This window comes from Bombus huntii, chromosome 10 (genome assembly GCF_024542735.1).
Source record: "Bombus huntii isolate Logan2020A chromosome 10, iyBomHunt1.1, whole genome shotgun sequence".
Classification (NCBI taxonomy): domain Eukaryota; kingdom Metazoa; phylum Arthropoda; class Insecta; order Hymenoptera; family Apidae; genus Bombus; species Bombus huntii.
In genome coordinates this window covers 2,006,713-2,033,490 of record NC_066247.1, presented here as the reverse complement: position 1 = coordinate 2,033,490, position 26,778 = coordinate 2,006,713, and the positions used below count along the sequence as shown (strand labels likewise).

General features: G+C 38.2%; 2 protein-coding genes across 3 annotated transcripts in view; one reads left to right on the top strand and one right to left on the bottom strand.

The window, feature by feature from the left end:
• LOC126870746 (uncharacterized) overlaps positions 1–3,388 on the top strand; it is a 118,096-nt gene extending 114,708 nt beyond the window's left edge. The window contains exon 4 of the transcript XR_007691421.1: positions 3,379–3,388. The gene's annotated coding sequence lies outside the window, so the exon portion shown is untranslated. The remainder of the gene's footprint in view (positions 1–3,378) is intronic.
• The window catches only part of LOC126870727 (suppressor of lurcher protein 1), a 527,940-nt gene that overhangs the window by 68,212 nt on the left and 432,950 nt on the right, over positions 1–26,778 (bottom strand). For both annotated transcript variants that reach the window (XM_050628716.1, XM_050628717.1), the window contains exon 9: positions 5,372–5,567. In XM_050628716.1, the coding sequence (XP_050484673.1) occupies positions 5,372–5,567 (196 nt within the window). The remainder of the gene's footprint in view (positions 1–5,371; positions 5,568–26,778) is intronic.

Below are 26,778 nucleotides of genomic sequence, written 5' to 3'. Positions count from 1 at the left end.
CTGCGCTGCGTTCTTTTGTTTGTTATTGGTAGAAATGCAGTGAAAACGTAGATGGACACAAAAATTTATCAAATATCGAAGGTAAGGAACAGTGGCTGAGACTTTCCATACAATTTCCACCGTATCTTTCGGTAAAATCTGCTTCTGTCAAAAGTATCACGCGCAAACTTGTCGTTAGAACGGGAATAATCGTAAGACGAGAACGTATAGCGGATTTATGGAGATTTCGATCATTGTGCATAACGTTACTGCTAATTGATCGGTGATATTTACACGAGTTGATCGGATTTGAAAATTGCGGGCAAGACAATCGTATGACTAGCGGATTCGACGCCGCAACATAAATCTGTTGGTCAGCGTGATTCTATTACAGTGGTTAATAAACTGACAGGTCAGTTAATGGTTGAATTTATGGCATGACCTGCCCCCTGCTTAACGAAGTTAACGAGGTTTGGGATAATGGCCGCTATGTGCTATTTTATTATCTTGTGGATAGCAACAATAACGCCCTATAGAGTAAATTTGAAAGAAACTTTTAAAGTTATTTTTCACAGTCATTAATTTTATACGGAATTTTCTTCGATACAAGGAACGATTACCTTGCAACGTATACTACGACTTTTCATGTATCTCGTGTTTCTGAAATTTACAGTATGATACTCTCTCTCTCTCTCTCTCTCTCTCTTGTTAGTTAACTTAAAGGTAGTGTCGCCGATCACACCACAAATCACGCATTCTCGTTACCATTTTACACGCATACAGTCGTCTGTACCATGAAACAGGCAATAGCAGTCTTCGATGACAGATTACACGTAGGGATATGGCGTTATCACCGTCATGTGATTGACGACGCCGCTTTTGAGTTAACTAGCTGGAGAATCATTCTGTACGTCACGAATATATTTACAAGCGTGTCTTTCAACATTATTAGACTGCGGATTTTCGTGCATTTCTAGAAAATCTGAAAATGCAAAAATGCATAAAATGCATATAATGCGCAAATGTATATGAAACACCCACGGTATGGTATTCGTTATGATGTTTAATAGGCAAAACAATTCTCTACCTTTTCAATTATATTCGTAAAAATATGAATTTGCATAAGTATCCGCGGTTTAAACGTTACTATATACATACTGAAGTATTTGATAATTCTTACAAAACAAGTTGGTAATCATTTTACAGAGGGTTAGAAAATCGATTAGTAAACGTTCAGTAGCGAAACGAGCTTCGTTGGTAAAGAATAGATGCGCGAGTAAATTTTTAACGGGTAATCTAAATCTATAATTTAATTAATATAAAGCAATTTCGTTAGAAAGGTAGAAAGTGTCGTTTTTGACTATTAATTTCCGACGAAATTCACGATATTCTTCCTCCATGTCGATCAATTAACGACGCGAGGGATGTAATTGGGAAATATATTATAAGATAAATAGTTTAAACTGCCTGAGGAATGTCATTCGATTTACGTAATTTTAATTCCAATTTCGGATAGAATAAATATTTAAACGTTAACGTTATACCATGGTGTGGTTACAGTACGTTAAACAAATTAATGGAATGATTATCTTTGCGAAACAAACATACATAAATTCTAGATAATAGAGCTCTCCATAATTATAGCTACATGATAGAATACATCGATATAATAACTCAAACCAATCTCCGCGTAGCCTGTTTACCGTCAAACTCGTTTTAATTAAATTCCAAAGCTCGCACTACAATTTCACTAATAAACCACACGAACTTCTCATCTCTTGACATATTCCTGATTTTTTCCGCTTCAAACGTACCTTTCGTTTCAACGCTTTGTGAACATTTCGGTTCACTTCTTTCACGATACACCCGACAACTAACAATAGACATCTAATCTAATATATACCATTACTAACAAACTACTAACAAAACTACTAACAAAACACATCTAATTATTATAAAAGTTTTGAAATCTAAAATTTCTATCTGTCGTTCCATGAATTAACAAAGAAAGAGAGAGAGAGAGAAAGAGAAAACGGCGATCCTCGCGAGTTAGTAATTGTCTTAGCCAACTGACGATTAGACAGCAATTAATTCTTTCCCAATCAGCGTAAGTGGTAAAGAAAAAAGAAAAAAAAAAGAAAAATCGTGGACAAGGTTGTATATTGGCGCATTGTCACGATACACGCAATCCCTTTACAGACGCTACACACGTGCGTTGGTGAAATCGATCACAACTGTCCGTTCCCGTGCTTTTCACAAGGACAAGCAGAATTCCAGGAACGTCCGATCCTCGTCGCCGGACAACGAAACGAACTCGTCGATCAATCGGCACGCTAATGGCGGAATTCGGCCATCGCCACTCGATGCACTTCGTGCAAATTGTATTTGAAGGTACGTCAAGCACCGTTTGCATTCGCAGTTGCCAAATTCTACATTGGCTTTTGATTACACACCGAAGACGTCACTGGAACACGGCTCCGCTCATCCGGCCCCGTTAGTTCTTTTCCGTCATTATCGACGTGATGCCGTTTTAACTTTAACGCGTTCACCGCCAAAGCCGTATTTTCACGGACCTTCTAATGGTGTTCCATGATAAAGAAATCGAGTGCGGACTTTTGTCATTGTTGACTTCAATTTTTCAGCGTTGGAAAAACTGCACGGAACAAAAAGAGAAAGAGAGAGAGAGAGAGAGAGAGTTAAAACGAGGGATTATTGCGACACTCTTTTTACGCGAGGTTGAATGCAGCGTTGAGAAACTAAGCAGAGGCCGTAGTACTTACTTTTACGTATCTGCTCTTTTTACTATTCAGATTTAAGTCGTTGCAAACAGTACGTATTATACCGTGTACTTTCGTATATTGCTTGGATTAAGTTCGATTCAGTTTGCCTTTAAATCAAAAGGTACTTCGATCAATTTTGTAAATGCCTTCGTTTGGTTGAAATTTTGTTCGATCGGCATCTTTGCGGTGAAATTCATCGTTTTAGATGATTAAATGTATATTACGTATCAACATTTCTGCACTTCCGTGTTATTACAAACGTTTGTAGTACTTTTTGTAAGGTTGCAAATTCTCTTTGCTGGTTGTTGAAAAGATCGACATAGTAATAGACGCATTTAAACGAATAATCGTTTTTTACTTGTTCGACAAGTGATTCTACGATTTCAAACGCGAAACAATAAAAAATTGTTTTACAATTTCTGCTCTGTACGTGAATCGTATGCATGTGTTTTATTCGATATTTTCATGTTTTTAAAACTACGAAGAATCTAACACGACTGATTGATTCGACGAATGATTCACGCACCCATACCTTTTTACACGTCTTCAATCCTATCGCGGGCCTTGCTTTATTTTATTTCCTCTTCTGGTTTTCCATAATTTATTTATAATATAATAGATAGTTTATATGTAAGGACTATAAGTAGCCAGAAGTATAACGTGTTGCTGGCTACTTTAAAAATCCAATTAATGTTATTGGATTTTATTTTATTATGCTAGCCTGTTTCACTAAAAATTATGGTCATTCAGTTTGGAACTTTTTATGAACGTTAAAATCATAAGGAGAATTTTCTCCTTACTGCTACGTACTCATTTGAGTATCGCTCGTAGAAATGTGGCCCACTTAACGTTTCAATCTGACGGATAATCGTAAAAATCTTCGCTTTATATAAAGAGGAACGCGTCAAAACAGACGCGAAAGAGCAATAAAAAAAAAAAAAAAAAAAGAAAAATAATAACAAAACAATAAGAAAAATCGGAAGATCGGTCCCATAATTTTGGACAAATTTTGCTCCTTTCGAAGAATCGTATTTCTTCGAATACAAATTGCCACTTTATCGCAGAGATACGATAACTATAAAATAAAATACGTTAGCGAGACATTATGAATCGTAGAGTTTTGTACTATAAATTTTTCATAAAATTACAAACAAGAAAGATCATGTTTGCCCAGAGGAAAAACTATGTCAGTTTAGTCATACTCTATAACATTTCTGGTTTTTAACTGACAAATGGGTCAGCTGTCCAAGCTTTTTATTTCGTAAAATCCTATCCAGGTCGGTATAACAGGTATCCGTTGAATTTCACAATTTTTATGACTTTCATGATTTTGTCTGCAGTACAAACACGTGCCTGGAACGTATCTCTGCCAATGAATATCGCACAAGTGGCACATGAGAGCGATGTTTGAAAAGCGAAGCTACCAAGAATACGTACAGATATTAGTATGACTAAGTGGCAGCTATAAGTACTATGTGCTCAGGAGCAGGTATACCAAGATAAGTCTACAAACGTACAGTGCATGACGATTGAGGGTTATAAAGGACAGCTCCGAGATAAGTTTCAGAGGATATTTTGAGCACACAATTGCTCGCGTGACTGATATTTACAGATTCGTTTATATTGGATGGTAGCGTTATTTTGTTATACATATATACATATATATATATATATAATATCGTGAAATTTTTAACGGCCAGACATTATTATCGTTATATTCCATGGAACTAAATGAGAGACAGATGTTATACAGACATAGGTAGTTTTAAAGCTTCGTTTTAAATAAAAAGCTTTTATTTAAATTAAAAAGTTATAAAAAAAAAGTATGAAACACAAAGGGAACTTAGTAGCAGATTCGCGGTTACTGCGATATCGCGTAAGAACGGATAAGCGATATTTGCGTTCATTCTGTTTATGCAAACGTAACTAATTCTGCATCTCAAAATGCTAGATTCGTTGAAACGAAACAAGGTAGAAATGAAATTCGCGAGGGATAATAAATTCTATTTTCGGCCGCTGTCAATCTTGTATTGTCAAGAACCGTGAACATTTCGAGATGAAGAATTAGTTACGTTTGCATAAACAGAGTGAACGTAAATATCGTTGCTGTATTCCTGTATTATATCGCAGTAACCGCGAGTCTGCTACTACCGTTCCCTCCGTATTTCATATCTCTGCCATAACTTTTTAATAATGTTTTCAACGACTTACGTTCATGTCGATCTTTTTCTTATTTCGACCATAGCGTGTATCGACAACGTTTGGCTGTTAAAATCTGGAACACCCTGTGCGTACAGGGCGTTCCGTCTATATCGCCCACTTTGATATTTTCGTTACTTTTGCGGAAACAAAAGTACGTACGAGCAAAATGCTTTTTAGTTTGCAACGACAAATATCGTGATTCACGTTTGTTCTCTTCGACGTCGCTTCTCTTCCTTTTTCGATTTCCACGATCATCGATGATTTCTCGATAATAACGAGATAATTTTCGTCGTCGTATCGTTGTAAGCTAATAAAAGAACGAATTTCAACGTGCAGGTATGTTGCAACGATCTTGAGTGGACAGAGTATGTCGGCAACGATATAACGTAAGATAGTAAACAGAGACTTACTCGTTCGCTGTGTCCGATACAACCGGCGAATGATACAAGTTCAAATCCTGGAACACCACTTGGACTCGTTCCTTTCCCCGTCCCTGGAAGTCGTATGTACAGTGCGTCCTTGGTGGATAAGGTTTCGGATATCCTGGTGACATGACTATCCCTGTTTTTGTCGAGTCACTGTTGAAAACGATATCGCACAGTGACGCTGAAAAAAAAAAAAACAAGATAACAAAGCACGTTACGTGTGGATACAACGAAATGCAGGACTGTTAAGCGACTGTTTAACTTTTTTCATTGCTGCTTTGTCGATCGGTATAGTTATCAAACTTTGATCGAGTTTCAAACGGAGGAGAATTTAAAAAAAGAAAAAAAAAACGAATATTAGTAGTAGACTACCCAATGACCTTGACATATGTTGTCAAGAACAGTGAGTAACCCCCAGAAGATTTCAGCCATTGTCCGTAATCGTTTAAAAAATCATTAACGAAAGAAGATTTGTAAAAAACAACGTATGCTGTGCATATCATAAAGAAACACCGTACGCGTTGCTCGCTCGCTACCACTCGCTCGTAAAAATCTAGTTCAACCCGATACCAATTCCACACGTGAGTGAAACGGGCGGGCCATTTTTAAGAAAAAAAGTTTTTTCGTCGAAAATCGGCCCCCCTACGCTCGTATGTAGAATTGGTATTGGGTTGGACTAGATTTTTACGAGCGTGCGAGCAACGCGTGCAGCGTTTCTTTGAAATAAAACCTGGCAGATAAACGTGACTGTCGTGCGGGCTATGTGCGTGTTCGCAGTCGCATATATTTACGCATAGGTGGAATGCGATGCACGTAGTAATCATTTTGTTAATGAATTATCGAAGAATAACGAGCGATGGCTAGAGATTTCGACAAGTTGTTTAGCAGAGTGTCCTTGACAGTTTAGCAGTGGGTTCCATTTTCTCAAGATTCGCCACTGGTTGTATCATTATGTGAATAATTTGTAACTGTATGATGCAGCGACGCAATTATTAATTATACAGGGTGGTTGGTAACTGGTGGTACAAGCGGAAAGGGGGTGATTCTACGGGAAAAAAGAAGCCGAAAATATAGAATAAAAATTTTTTTTTTTAATTTTTCCATTGAGACAACGATCTACAGTGAGATCCGTTATAACGAGACGCGATAAAGTGCACGCGTACCCAACGAAAATTCAAAGTCGATTTTCTCGAAAACAAAGCCTCGAACGAAAAGTTTTTATTCTACATTTTCGACTTCTTTTTTCGCGTAGAATCACCCCCTTTCCGCTTGTACCACCAGTTACCAACCGCCCTGTACATGAAATAATAGCAGTTGCCCGGGTCTCGTCACGTTCCGTCAACCCTTCTTTTACGCGCAAAAATCTCATAATTAGACTGTATTCTCTCTCTATACACATATAAGTTAAAATACGTACGTATACGTGTCAGGTAAAAGGTTCTATATAGCTCGATTTATCCGCACTAAATTACGCACGAATATTCCTCATCATCCCTCTACAACCCCCTCTTAACTTACGCCCGAGAAATTATTTCTGTGGAGTAGCTTAATAATTTTCAACAATTTTAAGAGAACATTCGATGAATCAATTTTCCTCGTACGATGGTGTGAGTGTTCCTGAATGGCTTGAAAATTTATCGTGGAAATATCAGTCAAAAAGCTCGGGCTCTCAAAAGCCCGAGCAACACCGGGCACACGCGGTTAGTAATTAGTAATAACGATGCAAAAATCCAAGATCATTGGAGCTGGCTTCTCTTTTATTAACATTCGTCGTGAAATCTAGTGTTCAATGAAATGAAAATTACGAGGTATGGTCGTTTTAATGCGAATTCTTCGCACAAAGAATTCTCTCGAAATGTTGGTGAGATGGCTGCCGATAAGTTGTCTCGCGGCAACGCTCGCGATTTTAATTAATTGGCTCCATGTTAATTACCAGATACAAAGAGTATTAATTTATTGTCCTTTTAGTTCATTGGCTTGTTTGCGTAATTAGTTGGCCACGCAGGACATGCGACATAGACGCTTCAAAGGCAACGAATTGTACGCACGATGATGGCGTGAAATCTGTTTTCATAGCAAATGTAAAATTTCGTCACTCAGTCTCGTATTTAACAGACTCGACGAAACGTTTTCAGCTTATTCAACGATTTCACATGGATTGTACATATCCGATTATAATATAGAAAAAGAGTTACGCGTAATCGTGGAACAAAGCTATCTCTTCGTTCGTCTCTATTATCTTTCTTCGGTTTCTATCTGTCTGGTTTCTATCGTGTCTCTTCCGTTTCTTACGTTAAGACGTTACGCCGTGTTCGTCAAATCGGCATAAGAAAAGATGAGATTATAAAAGATAAAAAGGCTGTAAGGAGGTTCTTGAATGCTTGAAATCCAAAAGATACGATACGACAAGGATTTACCGCGTGAGAAGTAAAAAAGCGAAGTGATATGTACGATGGCTTATGAATTTTGTATGAGTGTTTGAATCACAGTCTTACGAACGTATATCTGGATATCGTTCTCGAGATTATTAGCATATCGAAAATATTGTTCATAGTGGCACGTTCCTCGTTAAGACGACCGCAGTTGCTTTTTATTTCTTTGAAACGGCGCTACATCCCCAACAGTTTGAATAACAGCGTGATATACGCGACGAGACAAATTTTTCAAAGAATTCCTGAAGAATTAAGATATATCAAGCTTCTGGTAAACCGATGATACGAAGTGCGTTATTATGTTATGACAAATAACTTTCAGCGACGCTATAGATTATCACAGAATATCACGATTCGATCATTTAACTCTCCATTAATATTGATTGCAGTGCAATATCTCCGCTTCAATTTAACGTATCTCCGCTACGATTTACGTCAAAATTATGTATTTTAATAACGCCAAGCTGACGAAGAAAATTAAGACATAATATATTGATACCTGATGTTTATTGATGTATCTGCTCGTAGAATCCGATTTATTTGACAATGATTACAGCTAAATAAGATACATATATTCGACCATTAAATCGTAGTTTAAAACATTGACTTATCGTAGTACGATCATATTGCCTAATTAAAGTGGGCGTAAGCTATTCTCTAAGTCGATTGTGAAAACGAATTCTTTTCTTTTAACTACTTGAACGTAATAGAAAATTCGAAAAATGATATCACCTTCTTACTAACATATTGCCTAATTAAAGTAGGCGTAAGCTATTCTCTAAGTCGATTGCGAAAGCAAATTTTCTTTTAACTACTTGAACGTATAGAAAATTCGAAAAATGATATCACCTTCTTACTAACATATTGCCTAATTAAAGTAGGCGTAAGCTATTCTCTAAGTCGATTGCGAAAGCAAATTTTCTTTTAACTACTTGAACGTATAGAAAATTCGAAAAATTATATCACCTTCTTACTAATGTACATCGAAAAGAAACAGATCTGTTTCGTGATTTATTATACGCATAATTGAATTTTTAATTATAATTCTACTCTTCTTTAATTTTCAAGCTTTCATGCTTATTGCATTTGATTTATTAAACACTTGAAGAGGGATTTTCGTGTGACAACGATAAAAGCAAGTGATTTTTATGATTTTCTTTTAGATTAACTACCGCTGATTATGTGGAACTCTTTGGACTGTACGTAGATAGTGTCCAAGTGTAAATGCAATTTGTTTATTTCACTTCTTCTTATTGTTTATTGCACATTATGCAAGCCTTGTGATTATGTTTGACGAAGTGTCATTTGACGTGGTCGGCGTGCAGTACAACGTCCGTTCATAGTCGTCGAAGTGTAAAAGTCAAGGAATTTTCTTCAAGTTCGATAGATTATTCTACGACTGAACCTATTTTTGAGAGGAAACCGTGAAAAATTGAAGTTCTAACGTTTCGAAAAAAATGTACCTTTTCCGGCAGGTAAATTGAACGTGTATCATCCAAAAAGGCATTATAAATAAATAATGGAATAGAAATTTGAGGTTTGATCCATGAACGGCAATTTGTAACAAAGTGAATGGGTTTCGTTCGAAATTGATTGATCAATTACTTTTTCAATTATCGTACACGCCAGTTTAGAAAGTTGCTAAACAATCGGAACAATTTAACTAAAAAATTACATTTCAACTTCTATTTAGTATTACAATTTAGTAGTACATGCTTCGAACAAATATTCATCAAAATCGCTCGTTTCTCTCGTTGTTACGCCCTTAAATCAAAAGTTTAGATACCCACTTTATATCAAGCAATTCACAAACATCGATATCAAACTCTATAAAAATGCAATTACAATTAAATACAAATTATATTTATACACATATATATATACAAATGCAAATTATAATTATATTTCAATGTAATTATAATTAATTGCAATTACAATTACAATTATAATTAAATGTAAATTAAAAATCTATGTGCCGCTACTACCTGAATTGTTCTAACATTGTATATTATCTTTATATCGTTATGTATCAAAAGCTGTGACAAAGTAAACGAAGATATTTTTACATCCGTTCGTAAATTCCTCGATAACTGGGTTAGCAAGCGGCAGTCTCGCAGACTTGCCGCGATTACGGTGCCGTTTCACTTCGTTAGTGGCCAATTTCCGCGGAAACGGCAGATTACGTAAGCGAGAAACGAGCAATGCGACCGAATCCGCAGCGGTCAACAAACGCGAGCGTTGTCGAGCGATTCGTTAAATCGTACAATACTCCGCGGCGAAGGAAATTAATGAGCCGGTCGGGGTCTCCGCTTTAGTCAGAAAAATACAAGGAAATGCCCGAGCCACGACAAGTACCCGCCCTAATTGAATAATCGTGCCGCGCCGGTAACAGTCACGCGATTCGCCAATTTTAATTCACTTTCGACGTTAATGCGGTTTTTATTTAACGATAGGAAAGACCCGTACCGAAATTAACGCGCACCTTTTCCACGTTTAACTCGGCGAAACCGGTATAATTCCACAATTTTCACCAGCCGAATTTTCTACACGATTTCAACCGGCTGCCTGATATACACTATGATTCATAAATGCGCATCTATATATTTTGCACGAATGTAAATACTCGAGACGAGTGTATTCGACGTTTGAAAATAAGTTAAAATTCTGGCTAACTTACACTGTCGTTTCTAAGTACACGGACACTTTGTTCGACACATATCAACGATACACGAATAATTAATAAGATATATGAACGAATACGATATTTACCATCTTCCTGCGATCTTAGGGAGTTTACATATATTTTCTTGGGTAATAAAAGTTATATATATAACCATTATCAACTCTGGAAGAGCCTTCTCTATTTTATGTCCATGCATCGACAGCTAATCGAACCGACGATAACGCAATGTTCGTCCGTTCTGAAACGTGCATTTGTGAATCACGCTAAATAGAAGCTGCATAGAAGTTGCCAAAAATATGGCAGCCCGGTAAAAAGCGAAAAATTCAGAGTGAAAAAGGAGAACGTATAGAAGACCGGAAGAATGTTGAGCAAGTAAAGCTGTTTACCAGCGCATTCATTATTTAAGTCCTCTGAGGGAACCGCGGCAGCGGCTTATCGACTTTTGAACACCGCTTATACGGCAAGTCAAATAACGGGAATGAGCAAAGAGGTGCGCGATAGGAGCGGGGTAAACGTTTTAATTTGCATTCATGAGCCGTCCTCTCAAAATTCTTAGGAGGCCACCAAGTATTCCAAGTGCGTCTCTCCGGTTATATCCAAAGGGCGAATTCACTTATGACGATCGATGCGTCTGCTTACTTGGAAAGAATATGGCCCGGTTAGCCTAATGTATTCGTCGAGTAGCCGATGCAGACGTCAGATCTGAACCAGGGGACAAGAGAGCGTTTTATATCGAGAAGTTAACAATCGGAAACGGACGGTCTATCGATTGCTTCGACGAAGATCGACTGCTTTATTTTCGGACTATTGTTGCAACGCATCGAAGAGAAGAGAAGGATGTTCTTCGGCTTCCTCCCTTTATCGAGCTCGTAAATGCTCCAAGAATTATATATTATCAAGCGTTTTTATTTTCTGCTTATGTACGGAGAATGAACGAGGTACGAGAACGCATTGAATTATTAGTTGAAGGAATCCTATCGACAATCGCGCTGTTCGTTACACGAATTTCCTTATAAATAGACTACGGATTTTCGTGCATTTATAGCGAATTTAAAGGTGCAGCGACCCATAGAATGCAAATGAAAAGGGGGTAGTTCTCGTCGTAATTTTTAGTAGCCGAAACAGAGTACCACGCAAGTTCCATTTCCTTAGTTCTCTTCACGAAGATACGATACCGTATAGAAATCCGCAGTCTATTTATGTCTCCTTTTATTCTGAAACGAGGTATAAAAGAGGGAAATGCGTGTCACAAAAAAATCTGAAAATCTTCTAGTGCAATGTAAATCTGTTTTGACATTTTCGTCAATTTGGACAAAGAAAAAACAAACGGACGAAATACGCAAAGCGTAAAAATGTAAACACATAGTAGCTGCAAATTCGAAATTCCAAATCGATACAAACAAATATATCCGTGTGTACAGTGTGTGTTTCGTTCATCATAGATTTCTCGATACGGAAGCAAGAAAAAATGCAAAGTAGTACGCCTTTGTTCTTCGTAGGATAAGTTTGATAAAATTAATTTACATTAAGGTAATGGTTTCCGGACTGATAGTCCAAGCTAAAGTATTCAACACTTTAATGTAGTTTATAAGGTCTACGATGTACGCAGTTTAGAAGCTATAGTCTTGTTGCTTAGGCTGTATGTTCATTAAATGGATATGCTAAATAAGCTTGGCATGTAACATGAAGGTCCATTGCAATTTGTACAATTATGTAAGGGTAATTCCGTGATAGAACGTAGTTACTGTTAATTGTATTCAAAAGAACTTTTATTAACCCTCTGCTCATAACACGCAACCCGTATTGTTCCAACGTACTATCCGTACTTTGATTAATTATACGAATTAAATTTTTCCTATTTATCGCGGATTTATTCATGAAAGTCGTGCGGCTCACGCGTTCGATCGTATATTAATATCGAATTATTTCCTATACGGATTTACGAGTAATATTTGCTCGCTTCTCTTTTCAAACCGATTCACGTATATTCTATTTTGAAAAGCTTTTCATTTGGATATTTTTGACTTCACTACATTATATCTGATCCTTATTAACACGGGCGTACGCGTATCGCTAATATAAAAAATACCAGGTATATGTACAGCGACCCTCGAGAATTTCCAATTTTCTCGGAAATGTTAATAAACGACCTACAACATCTGCTTTAGCCTTCAATTCCACGGTATCTTTTGTTTAATAATATGGTTTTCTGCTCGCAAGAAAACCACACTCTAAAAGGTATGACAGCTTTATGAACACGGTAATTTCGGATCTTGTTGCGTTCTTCCCGTCATTTTCCACCGAACCGTGTTTTTCTGTCGCTAAAAGCTTCTCTAAATTTAAGAAGAACGTCGTGTAAACGTATCCAATTTACAAACACGATTAAACCCGAACTTTGTATCGAAAAATATCTGGTTGATTAATTCGTGTAAATATTAGGTTGTCCGAAAAGCTTCTTTCGTTCTATAAGGAAATAATAGACGCACAATGTTTTTTGTTTTGTATTGGTTTATTGAATTATGCACGAACATAATAATAGAAATATAACGAAATGGATCATGTCTAATTCGATAAAATAATATAAAACAGAAATTGTTGTTCATCTGTTATCACCTCATGAAACGAAAGAAACTTTTCGGACGACCTAATATTATAAAAGCACGACGATTCGAGCGAAGTGAAGCATCGAATACGAATATGATACGATCGCTCAGACGATGAACGACCATCTCAACTTCTTTTTAATAAGAAATTTAGAAATTTGTTGGTGGAAAGAAATTGAAATGTATCGATCAGATCTTACAGATGTACGAGCATTCTTTCGCTTTGCTGGAAGCAGACAACCACGTACAAGAGCCTGTTTTTGTTAGAATGCTTCAACTAGGCCCGATACGGACGAGCGACTTTTGTCCGTGCGATCGTACGTCTGTCTTCGTTGTTCTTAACCGGGAAAAGAAAGAAAGACTTGGAATCGCGCGGACAAAAGTCGTTTGCGTCGAGCCTTACAAAGGATATTGCAGATCAAGCGAATAGCGGTTCGAGTAAATTAATAAGTTTCAAGGTATTCGAATTAAACCGAACGAGGCTTAATCTTGCGAAACGAAAGAGCGAAGAAAAGAAACTATGGAGAAAGCTTGTTAGCTAGAATTTTCTCGAAAACCAGAGAACAGACAGAAGAACGTATGAGAAATCATCAAAGTATCTCTCTCGCTTGAATACACGTCGCACAGAGTGTCTCGTCAAACCTAAAGAATTGAAAATCATTGGAAATTGTACTTCTCGGTATGATCGAAAGGGCGGCGATTAATTCCAAGCGCATAAGCGAACCTTGGCGCGGCATCGTGCACAGGGCTAATTAAAATCTCGTTCGCTGAAATTGTCATACAAACGTGTACACAATGGCCGTTGGCGTCCAACTGTGACTCTGAACGCCGGTTTCCCGAAATTTAATCGCACCTCATTCCCATTTTGCGTTACGCACATCCATGCTTCTGTGAAACTCGTGCTTGGAAAATTTCAATTTACCAACAGAGTCAGTTTCGTAGGAAACTCGTCGAATATCAGCGGGCTATCCAACCACCAAACACATCTCTCCATCTGGATCGCTTGACGTGTGAAAAAGGAAGTTACGCAAAGCGGGCGGAATTCCGCCGTGTGTCAAATCGACTCGAGCGCGTAATTTCGAAAACTCTGGGCGCGTTACTCTCTCTCTCTCTCTCTCTCTCTCTCTCTCTCTCTCTGTGGTAATTGCACGTCGATGCAACGCGACACGCAAGCACGAGTCGGAGCGACGCGTGGGAATTGTTTTAAGCTCGTTTCACTAGCCGGCGGAGTAGATGGTCGCGTCGCCTTCGTTGCGATACAGGCAATCTGTCGTCTGGTCGGTGGTCATCGCGCGAAAAGGTCGCGCCAGTTCGTAGAACCGCAAGAGGGTGAAAACCGTTGTGACAATCCACGCCTTGCCGCAACTGCGGATTTCCTAATTAAACAGCGTATTTGACCGAGGACAACCGAGTCAGCAGGCACCAACCTTCCGACGGTATTAATAATTTACCGTTGAGAAAGGAGAAAGGGAGGGGCGGTAGAACTTTGGTGAAATTAATTTGAACGCCATTTGCTGGCCGCGTCTTGCCGAGTAACCGACCAACTTCGTAGATTTAAGCGACTGGCTTAGTATCCTCGGCTAGATCGCGGCCCGATGTCCGCCACTCGCTCAGCAGAATCGCCACGGTGGCGAAATATCCGCGCGAATATCCTGTTCCGTTTCGGTAATGCACCTTCATATTTTCTTGCGGATTTCTGCATTATTCACGCGCGGATATTTCAACACGAACCGCGCGGTCACGGGCTTCGTCAGTTATGAAGGCTGCTCACCAGACACGAGCCGAGAATTCGCTATCGTATATTTTGGCCCCGGCCTTCCTTCCATCGTTTCCGGACCCGGCGAACTTTCCACCAGGAAATCTCCGTCGCTTCTTTCCGCACGACGAATATTTGTCAACGAGCGTCTATTGATGTTTCGGAATTCGACGAATGGCGTACGAGGAGACAGGATCGTACGTACGGGAACGACAGACGTAGGAAAACATGCGAGCAGAAAAATTGTTAGCGCTGCGAACGTGCAACTTTAATGGCGGTGAGGAAGTTTTAAAGTAATCGGTGCAACGATATCCTGGTACATACTTATTTTTTTACCTGTATGTATTTTATATATTTTAGTTTTATATATTTTCGTCGTCGTTGCATTGCTGCGCAAGATAGCTGTCACGAGGAAACGGTATCTGCGTTAGGTCGTCCGAAAAGTTTCTTTTATAAGGAAATGATGGATGCACAACATTTTTCGTTTTATATTATTTTGCTGAATTACGTAGGATCGATTTTGTTCTATCAAAATGAAGATCACAACGTTCAACGGATTAGGTTCCATGTTTGTATAAAGACGTGTCTGCTAAATCAAGACACTTTTCGGACAACCTAATATATCGTTGTATTCGCGTCGTATATAGCTTAATTGTGGATTAATAACGAAGTAATTACTTCAAGATAAACTCCGCATCTTTATTTTCGTATATCCGTGACCTGGAGACCGCTGTTACGCAGAAAATAAAATCTAGCGAAACAACAATATTCTAAATAGAGAGAGGTCCATATTATCGTGCCCTTGGATATAAATTATGTTTTGGGTTACAAGGTGTAGGAACAAAACAACTAATAAATAGATTTCTATTTATGTTCCCTGTAGCCTTCAGCTAGACCTACAAGGTTAACTTTTTTGGTAATGCCCTTTCGCTATAAATATATGAACGTGCTCCCTATCGATTCTATCGTATTGTAACACTAAGAGAGTAAGAGTCTGGTTCAGCATAAACTTATACATTATACTTATATCTTTATTTATTTCAATATATTTTTCTATTACAAATTCATCCACTCGTTCTTTTATCAGTCAACCTCGACGAATACCGTGAAAGCTAAAGATTGCAATGATAAACCGAGAGATTAATATTAAATTGTCTTTGTCGATCGAATACAAAGTTGGTTTCGTGATTGTGCGAATAATTGGAATAATTGGATCATCTCGTATCGATTAGAATTTAAACTTCCTAAGCATTGGGTATTTTTAACACAAATATAGGAATATTTTTTTTATATATAGGAAGAAGGAAAAAACGTTTTATACGAATAAAATTAAAATAATATGAAATTATCGCAAAGTGCACGTATAGTGGTGATTCATGCGCGTCGATTTATTTAATTACACTGGTTTCCTCTGATCAATTTTTAATCAACCTATTTTCGATATTTAATTCTGGACTCCTGGAAATAACGACGCACTAACTGGTATTCGTAAATAATGATTAACAGTGAAACAAACGAATAATTGTCAACGGTACATGCTAATATGCTTATACGAATGAATCAAAGAAGGGAGATTTTTGCATGCATAATACAACGTAATAATTAATTAAAGATAGCGCAATAATAACAATAATTTGCTGGCAGTTTCTTTCGCTGCTTATTAAAACGATCGTATTAGCGCAATTCATTACTTAGAGTACGTTAATATTAATAATGATTACCACTAATTGTCGCCGGTTGTTGTATCGTTAATTATTAATTTATTTCCATATTCAATTATTGTTCATTAAGAGTGATTAAATTTGTTTTGCATAGATGTGATGATCGGGAAAGTTGGCGTGTAATGTGGTTGCGGTGATACGACGATTGAAAAGCGTAAATACAATGATTAGAGAGTGTGGAGAGAGTGCAGTCGAGTAAATTTGTGTCAAGCGGTATCAATAATTCGCGGTATAATATTTTGAATCTATTGTAACAAAACGTTTCCCTCTCCTGGCAAATTACCCCTACATTTACATTAATTTTGTATTATCAGAATTTCGGTATAGCTATCTGTGAATTACAATTACATAGAATATATATATATAGGGTGGTTGGTAACTGGTGGTGCAAGCAGAAAGGGTGTGATTCTACGCGAAAAAAGAAGTCGAAAATATAGAATAAAAATTTTTCGTTCGAGGCTTTGTTTTCGAGAAAATCGACTTTGAATTTTCGCTGGGTACGCGTGCACTTTATCGCGTCTCGTTATAACGCATCTCACTGTAGATCGTTGTCTCGATGGAAAAATTAAAAAAAAAAAATGTTTATTCTATATTTTCGACTTCTTTTTTCGCGTAGAATCACCCCCTTGTACCACCAGTTATCAACCACCTTGTATATCTATAAGTTTACTCGGTTTTCGATTTTAAAATTCCAAAAAGCGATACGATTTTCTAAAAAAAAGTTTCCTTCTAAAATGGAACCGCGTTATATTAATAATTTAGTCTAAAAGTAAAAAGTTACATGGATTCTACTCTGGGAGAAATTGCCTCTTTCATATTTTAAAATTGCATCATCGTTTCTTATACTTGCGTTTCCTTTTCTATATCGTCGATATCGACGTTCGTCGCAAAGTTTATTATAACTCCGATATCGCTGGTTTAGCAGCTGGATATATAAATTTGCAGAACAGCAATCGAACAATGTGTCACGGACACAATAATTTTGTAACGACGTACAAATTATATTTCGATTAACAACTTTATCAAGAAGCGGAGGAAGCGGCATAGAACGTATTAAGCTTTTAAGACACAAAGCTGGTAAAAATTAATTAATTGGCGATTAATTGCCTGGACGTACCGGGATTTGCCATGGCATGTTACTCGATATGTTACTAATTGCCAAACAAAAATGATGACGTTCTCTTTTTTCCAATAAAATTGTGGTACGTTCCATTCGCGCATAACACAGCACAGCGGCTTCGTACGACAAAAACGTAATTATTTCACTTCACAAAGCGTTCATCGTCGGTAACGATATTTGGGAAATTTAATCGCACCATTTTCCACTATTTTGTATTCGCTGCGTGCCATTTCAAAATTCAGCCGCCTGTTCGCAACATCGCGCCAACTTCTCAAGTTAATTAGCGATATCTCTAATTAATTTCTAATTTATCAACGTCTACGTACAGCGTTAGTTTTGTGAAATGATTTGACTGTTTCATAATTTACGATCGATCGGAAATAGAGAAAAGACAAAAGTACGAGTAGGGGATCGTGTGACGAGGAAATTTCGTAGCGCTTAGTGAAAATCGAGACCAGCGTGAAACAAATTTATCCCGTGCAATATGTCGGCCGCTTTATCTCACGGTTTAAGGTGTTATATAATTTCCGATACAGCACACTGATGAAGTTCGTGTAGGGCCTCTTTCATTGTGCTTCGCGAATCCCTATTTTACGGTCTCTTGACTTAAACCGATTAACCACTGAACTCTCCATATAATAGTATCTCATTTCATAAGCGTCGTTAAGTGCATTTCAAAATGCTTTCTATTTCCCTTTTGTCTGCCTGTACAAACGAGACCAGCATAGAGAGGAGATTGCCGCTCGTGTACCATCTAGGAAATTAAAATACCAATTTGTGGTCAGCTGAAAGATTATCGCTCAACTTTCTGACGTCGTCGATGCACAGTTTGCTCGTAACGGTGTCCGACGAATATATTTTACACGTTTATATTGTCGCTATTGCATGGCGATTATAACGTACAAAGAATAGAACGTTCATCGACTATGCATGTGACGCGTTTCTTAACGATGATACCGAGGATTTAAAATATCACGAGGATTAGATTTAGCTATGTAACGCCGTGTATTTCAAAACGGAGAAAATTTTGAAAATTCTTTTCTGTCACTGACATTTCCATCTAGAGCTCTAAATGGTAATTTGGCAATTGTGTAAACGTTCTGAATTTATCAATAGATTCGTCGATAAATCACAATCCAGTAAGCTTTGAATATCATTGTACTTTTCCCCTGTTTTGCAGGTAAATAATATTAAATAGCAAAGAATATTCGTTAAAAATGTTAGTAAACTGCGTCTCAAAATCTGATTTTGTTTCGTCATTTGTTTGACGGAAACGCGTGACGATAGGACAAAGAATAAAATGCTGAAAGTTGCCCTGTACTTAAGCAGAAAGCACACTTGTATCCTCAACAACGCGTTCAGAAACGAGTTAATCCTCTTTCATTTTTTAAAAGCTGTTTTAAAAACTAAAAGCGAGGGCAACCTTCTCATTGCTCGATATTGTAAACACACATATAGAAGATTTGCGTATAATTACGCGAGCTCCCGCTTTTACGACTTAAAGTCGCTACGGATAGTTTAAACGAATCGTATGACAAATACTTTTCGCGAAATAAAAAATATCACAACAGAATCGTAATTACTTTTTGCGTTAATCTTCTTTCTTAAAATTCTTTCAAAATATCCAACGTGCTTTCTTTTATCGAGGTATACTTCGGAAGCTTGTTAGAGAATTTCTACATGTTTGTAATTCATCGTGGTAGTCAAACAATTTAATACAATATAGAATGGATATGTAGGAGAGGATAAAACAGATATTTAGGAGCTTGAATTTTGATACTTCGTTCTATATGGTTTTTATGACAGTTCACATATTTACAAAGTACATGAAATTAAAGTGTAGGTACACGGCATACTACTCTCGCCCATAGCGGCTCATGTTCAAGAGATAACATTATCTCTGAACTTCCAGTCATCTGATATTAAAATTAGATTAGCTTCTCAAGGCGTAAAATAACTTTCCAGACAAGGTTTTATAATTTTCGAAACAAAATTGCACGGTGCATATACTTTGAAACACGCTATCGTATTAAGATGAATCATAGTTCTGCTATCTTTATTTCTGAGATCATAAAATTTCTCACAGGAAAGCTGAAAGAATCGACGTTAACTGTATTACGAAACGAAAAAATTTATACCGCTTTGATATCCGTATGCGGCTATTTTCAATTTCAAAATTATCCGAAACGTTTTAAGTATGTATAATTAAGTTTGTGCTAATCATTAACCAATAATTATTCGTTATCGTACTAGTATGCTATTTAATATGATTTACCAGTACGTACATATATCTACATACATATTGATTTACCTGTGAATTAATTGATTGATTTACTAATTAACTACGAGCTTGTTTCAAATTTTATGACGACAGAGTTAGGTAAGCTATATTACGATTGATTTGTGCCTGAAATTATCCCGAAGATATGCTTTATTGCTGGTGAATATCGATCGTTGAAGAAATTATGCGTCGATGCTATTGGAATATTAAATAAAAAATAAATGATAAAATAATATATCGATTAGTACAGGTATAAATGTTAATACTAGTGAAATGACAGATAAGTAGAAAAAACGAAATCTGTAGCACATTTATGCGAAACGTGACGTTTGAATTTGCACCAGCAATTGCACGGTAAATCGAACTGCTACTTGAATCCGTGATGGGCAACGGAAACCGAGATATATCATAGCAACGCATTTCGCTAATAATTTTACATCATTGTACTGACAGTGACTGGCAACGAAGTTTACGCGCCGAAGCAACTTGTTAAACGTGTGTCGGAAACTAAACGTAGTTGATGTAAATCTGCACGCAAGCTTCCAAACAGTTCTTGTAACAGATTTGTGACAAATACACAAATTTTATACAGTGATGGCGATATATTTATACCAATTGAATTTCCTGTTAAATTCGAAGAAATAAAAGTAGAAAAAATTGCCCGAGATCTGTGAATAAAAAGAACCTGGACGATCGACGAAAAGATCTTGATGGAACAGATTAAAATTTCGTTAAAAAATAATGAAAATAAATACACAAATGTCTGTTCTCGAAAATTTCATTCCGAATAGATCAAAGTTTCAAGAAGATTAAAAAGGGAACACCCAACAGATCTTACAAAGGACATAACATAACAAACAAACACTCACCTCAGTAAAGAAATAAATCAATCAAATTCGAAGATGGTATCTCACGGGGGTAGCCATCCACATGTTATATTATTATACCACTAAGCTATAATATTTTACCAAATGTCCTACTGGACAAATTGTAAAATTCAAATAAATAAATAAAAAAAAAAAGTTTCAAGGATGCTGTGGAAAAACAATGGAACGCAGAATTAACTTAAATCGAACGCAAATGTCAAGACTTCGTTAAAATATTTTTTCTCATTTTTTAACACATCTCTCTCTCTCTCTCTCTCTGTCTCCCGTTTAAAAGAAATGAACTTGGAAGTTCCTGACATAATATCCATTTCTCCATAGCTAAATAATTCTGCAAGCAAACCGAATACCAAGCTATAAATAACATACCAACAATGTCACTGCTAGCAGTGCCAACGCTTTAGAAATACACAAAGATATACACGTTGAATCGAAAGAAAATAGGCAATGAATGGCAAATGCTGCTTTTCCTCGACTCGGAGCGGTTTGTTCGGTAGGCGTGATGTATATCGTGTGATATTACATTTTCACGTTTACCGACGTGTCAAGGGGTGTGCGAAATCTCTTTCTCTCTCTCTCTCTCTCTCTCTCTCTCCCGGTCGTAAGGATCGTAGGTGACCTTTTATCAGTCGGAGACGTCGACTGCCGGCGTCAGAGAAATCACGTGTATTTCCAATCGTTGACGATCGTCGACGGAGGTTAGACGATACCTCTGGGGTAGAAAGGAAGAGGGGGGATCGATAGAACAAACGGAGAGAGGGTGACGCCACGCCGGAAACCGACGTTGGTGTCTGGCAGCCGTGGAATTCTGGAAAACTGGCGAACCGTGGCGGTTGCAACGCGGTTTTGTCTCAGGGTGAAGCCGCGGATCCGGATGCCGCGAAGAAAAGGGGAGGAAACGAAGTGAGCTCGCAGACGAACCGAGAGGAGGGTAGATAAGGCCAGGGAACGGTAGTAAGGAAATCGAGAGGGAGCAAACGGGTGAACAGGGCGGAGACGGAAAGGAGGAAGGAAGAGAACTTACTTAACGTCGTGGCAAAATGGAACGGTAACTAATTCTGACTAGACTGGCTGATTTATCGGCTTTTGGTTCTTCATCGTTGCCTTTCAACGTCCCAGGCTCTCGCGTACCTCCAGTCACTTCCCAGAGTATTCCGCCGCTCTGTCAGATATTTCGCGTTACCCTTCGTCCCTCTTGTTACTTTCCTCCGTGATGTCTTTCTTACTCCTTACGAGGCAACCTTCGGATCTGGTCCTCGCGGATATATCAAAATTAAGCGTGAGTGGGGTGGTAATCGTAGCGTAACAACCGGGCAGGAGGTGGTTCTACGCGAAGAAGCAAGTCGAAAACGTAAAGTAACTGAATGTAGAGTTCGGGCGACGCTTCGTTTCTGAGAAAATCGATTCTGAGCATTTCCTTTTATCGATTATATTCTGCTCGATCTATATATACACGTATCTCGTGATAACGCAGTTGCAGCAGCAGTTACTTTCGTTGTCTGTGGTTATGGTTGGAGGTTAAATAAGTACGATGTATTATACAATACACGCAAACCAAGTCTATTCCTTGACAGCGAGTTCGATGTTAAAGGAATACTACTACTTACACGTATATTTAATTTTGTTTCACTTATAGCGTTTACTTCAATATGTTAAATATTGTTACAGTAATTAAGCACATTACATTTTGCCCTTAAGCATATCTACGGTATACTACCTTTTATGTTCTAATAATAATAAACGAAAGTCAATATTTATAACAAAATACGCTCGAAATAACGCAGATTTCCCTAACTGTAACATTTAACGTAATCGTTAAAATATCCAAAGTCCTTTACGCTCGCCACAACGCCACGGCAATTAACGAATAACCCGATCCAGTACCTGAATACCGCGCGATATGAAATTTTTCCAAGCTTCAAATGCAATTTCTCTTATAGTTGGACCATCTGAGGCTAAATTACAAATATGTTTATTTCGCACATAGACCTATCGTCGCGCGAACAGATTTGAAGCTTGCTTTGTTAGACTTTCTCCTCCTTCTACTGTGCCTGGAAGGAACGTTTTTCTTCTCGTTGCCCGTATAATTCGACGACGAGGAAAAGCATCGACGTCGTCGACGCAACTTACTATTTTTCATCATACAGGTGCCCGTCGCCGGACTAATAATTTCTGTCCCTTTCGTCGCCCGAGCAACGTCCGCCTATCGTCTTTTTCTCCTCTTTCTATTTTTCTTCGCTGTTCGTCGCCCCCTACTTTCAACCTCCTTTCTTCCTTTAATTTTTCCTTTTTCCAAGTCCCGTTTCCTGCTTTCTCTGCCAGAGACAAATATTTTGATTGATATCGTTTTCATCGCTCGATCGCATTTCCATTAGTTGATGAGCTTCTCGAGCGGATGGTGCGCGTGGGCGGGAGTGGCCGAAGCAATCCGGGAGCAAGCGGGAAAAAAAGAAATCGAGGCTTTGTGTAGGCGATCGACAAGTTCGAACGATGATGTGCCGGGGCTCGACGCGTTAAACGAAATGAAATATTTAAAGCGACCGTTCGTCGCTGTAAAACTTGCGCTGTTGTCGAAACATATTTCCATCGGCTCTGTACACCGGTCCTTGTCGGTTCATAGGTCCGATCGCATTTCGGCTTGATCCTTACCTTTTCTCCCAGTCAAATTCTTCGAACGACGTCGAATTCGACCACCTCGTTAATGCGATCTTCCCATTGTGGCCCTTATTATGTCTGGCGACTCATTCTCAGAGGTCCCCTTTCCTTCCCGAACAAATGCATTCCTATTCCCATTCTTTGCCAAAACCATCGTGCGAAAAGGCGTTCTCGCGAGATCTGAAAGCAGTTATTACAGTTCCCCTTCCCCTCCATCGCGCTTCAGTGATCACGCTATCTCTGTAAACCAGATTTTTGAATATTTTTCCCGACGTAACTTCCTGTCTAGTCAGCTCCTATTTTATAGTTGTAATCGGTGTTATCAGAGTCTTTCGTAGCTTCTACACGAGACTCTGTAATCTCTGCTCAACCACACCCCTGGTTAAGAGAAAAAGCTCTAAAAAAACAGTTAGTTCTGTATCTCTGCTTACGCACGGACACCTTATGCGACGTCTATTCTTATAATTGTATAAAAAATGGAAGAATTTTCGATAAACATTAATCGAAACGAGCTCTCGTCCAAACGTCTCGCTCGTGATTTAACATGGACGTTATGGGTCAGCGACGATTTCACCCACCAAATACGAGACCTTCGAGGTTTGTACATTTAACTGCGATCTATGAAACGTTCGAACGGAGGGTACACCTTCTTCTGGAAAGCGGCACCGAATCGATATCCCGGCGTTACGCGCTCATCGTTCTCTTAGGAACGATGCGCTGACCCACGACGTGCTTCCGAAGCTGGGACATCCATCATCTCGCAAGTCCGTCAGGATAGGGGAAAGCTCGTCTATCAAGGGACCGATTAGCGACGATAAAGATCTCGAAATGAATGGACCGTGCCACTCGACCGGCTCATTGTCCTCCCGACCGTGCAACCACCGCGCTTTCGACCATAGATCGAGTTCCCGTGCCGTTTTTTGCTAAACAACGATGCTTCAAATTATTAATCGTCCTGCTGGACAAGATCGGTCGTTCGTGTCTATGAATAATCGAACAGATTTTTCTCCGTTAATGTGTACGTTCGTACGTTGATGGGATAAACGGTCGCGAGACTTCTTTAGCCTGGATATTTATAGTTTTTGGTTTCTTTTATTAGAAGGCAAATAACGTTGAAATATTCTAAAATATTATCGTACGCGTATATACGGTGGCTTCTTATGTATATATTTGATATAGGTATAAAATTTATAAAATATAGTTCGTATACGAGAGACAACGAACGTTCCTTTGGTTATAATTTATTATAATTAAATACTACGACGTTAATTGCTCCTCGATCGAAAACGATTCGAAATTCTCCGTAACGTTAGATATATCTGCTCCACGAACAACATTTGTATAAATACCTTTAAACATGTACATAACAACAAGTTTGCAAATACGTTTAATCAAATAATTTTTCTGTCCGTCGGCGAAATTTATTTAGCCCAGTGATTCCGTGAAATGCATTCGCGAAACAGGGCGAGTTGCGTTTTATTCAAGAATTTGCTTAACAAATTAGTTCGAACATCCAAATTAACGAACTCTATTCGTTCCGGTAAAAAACAAGTAGCGCAACGGGGACAAAAGGAACAACGAAAATTCAAGTTCTCGATTCCTTAATTTACATACGAATGCTCTTGATCGAGGTTAATCCCTTTATTACTAATTAAAGCGTTTTCCCTATTGTCAACGGGAAAGGGGAAATAGGCAGGTGGAAAAAGGAGGAGACGAAGCTCGGTGGATATCTCGGCAGCGCGTATCGAGAAAACCAAAAATCCGGTTACGCTTGCTACCCAGGGTCCTTTCATTTACATGCCATGTACACGATCAGGGACTGTAACAACAGAGACTCGGGTTCGCCTCGGAACGACAGATCCATTCCTCACGCCGTGTTGCGGCGTTGCTCTTATTTTTTCTGTCGGTCGTTCAACTGCAACACGAAACGATCGGTAATCGTGACAGCCAATCGGTCTTTCGGAATTTAACCGTAAGCGTGACGTTTCCGAGAGTTTTCTCTCTAGCTTTCTTCCAGCAAAACTTCTTTGCGCCGCTTTTATGTCCATTTCTCCGTGTGTCGTTTCAACTCCGCGTCCACGTCCTCCGTCTCCTCTACACCGTTGGATAGAATGCGCCGACGATTAGGGCTACGGTTATAGCGTGTGACGGCCAAAGCGAACGAAATTCCCGGTCAAACAGGATTAAGAAAAATGTGACGAGGGAAATTGCACGGGTAATTAAAGGGTAATGCACTGTACTAATTGATTTTGATGGAACTGAACTCAGCTGCACTAGCTGCAGCGCTTTTTGTTCGGCTGGGGTGCGTGGGGATTAGATTTTATGGAGTTTCCTACTGTACAAACTGTGGAACACTATGAAATAAATGGTACTGTTTACGGCTGATGTAGATCTCATAGAAAGAAGACTAAAAAGAAAACACCCCACTGACATCACTAAAGAGATGGAATGATCAAATTCGAAGATGGTATCCCGCTGGGGGTAGCCATCCACGTGTTATCTAGCAATTAAGTTGGAAAAATTTTCCAAATGTCCAGCTGTGCGGTAAAGTAAAAATTAAAATATGTAAAGTACAAATTAAATAATAAAAAAAAATATGACTCGGAATGTTTATTAAGAATCGAAGGGTTTATACACATAGTCAATGTAAAAAGTATTCGTGCGGCACTTAATTTTAATTGAATTATTGTATGACATCGTTTAGTAACAGGATTTTAGCAAATAAAAATAAATACATTGCTGCGAGTCTCCAGAATAATATAAGAAAAAATTCCTATCGTGAAAATATTAGGAAATATTCATCAAATGATAAAGATATATGCGTAATAAGTGTCGGTACGGTTAGGATAAAATGGAAGAGGATAAAATGTGCATAGATATTTAGAAGAAATGGTCTGCGTGAAAGTATAGAGGAAAATGGGTTTGAAAGACAATTTCGTCATGATGCAAGATAACGATCCGAAGTATAATGCTACTAATACGTGAGCGTGGATCTTGTATAATGTTCGGTAACACTTAAAAGCACCTCCACTATCCGCAGATATAAACATTATCGAAAATATATGGGGCCACCTAGGGCGAGAAATACGGAGTCACCATATTTCATCAAGAAATGATTTAAAGAGGGCTGTTTCAGAAGAATGGAAAAATATTTCGAGTAGAGTACTCGTCGGTTGGATAAATTCAATTCCACGACCGCTTCGAGTCACAATAAAATCAAAGGGAAACCTCGCTACGTATTTACAATAATTAAACCT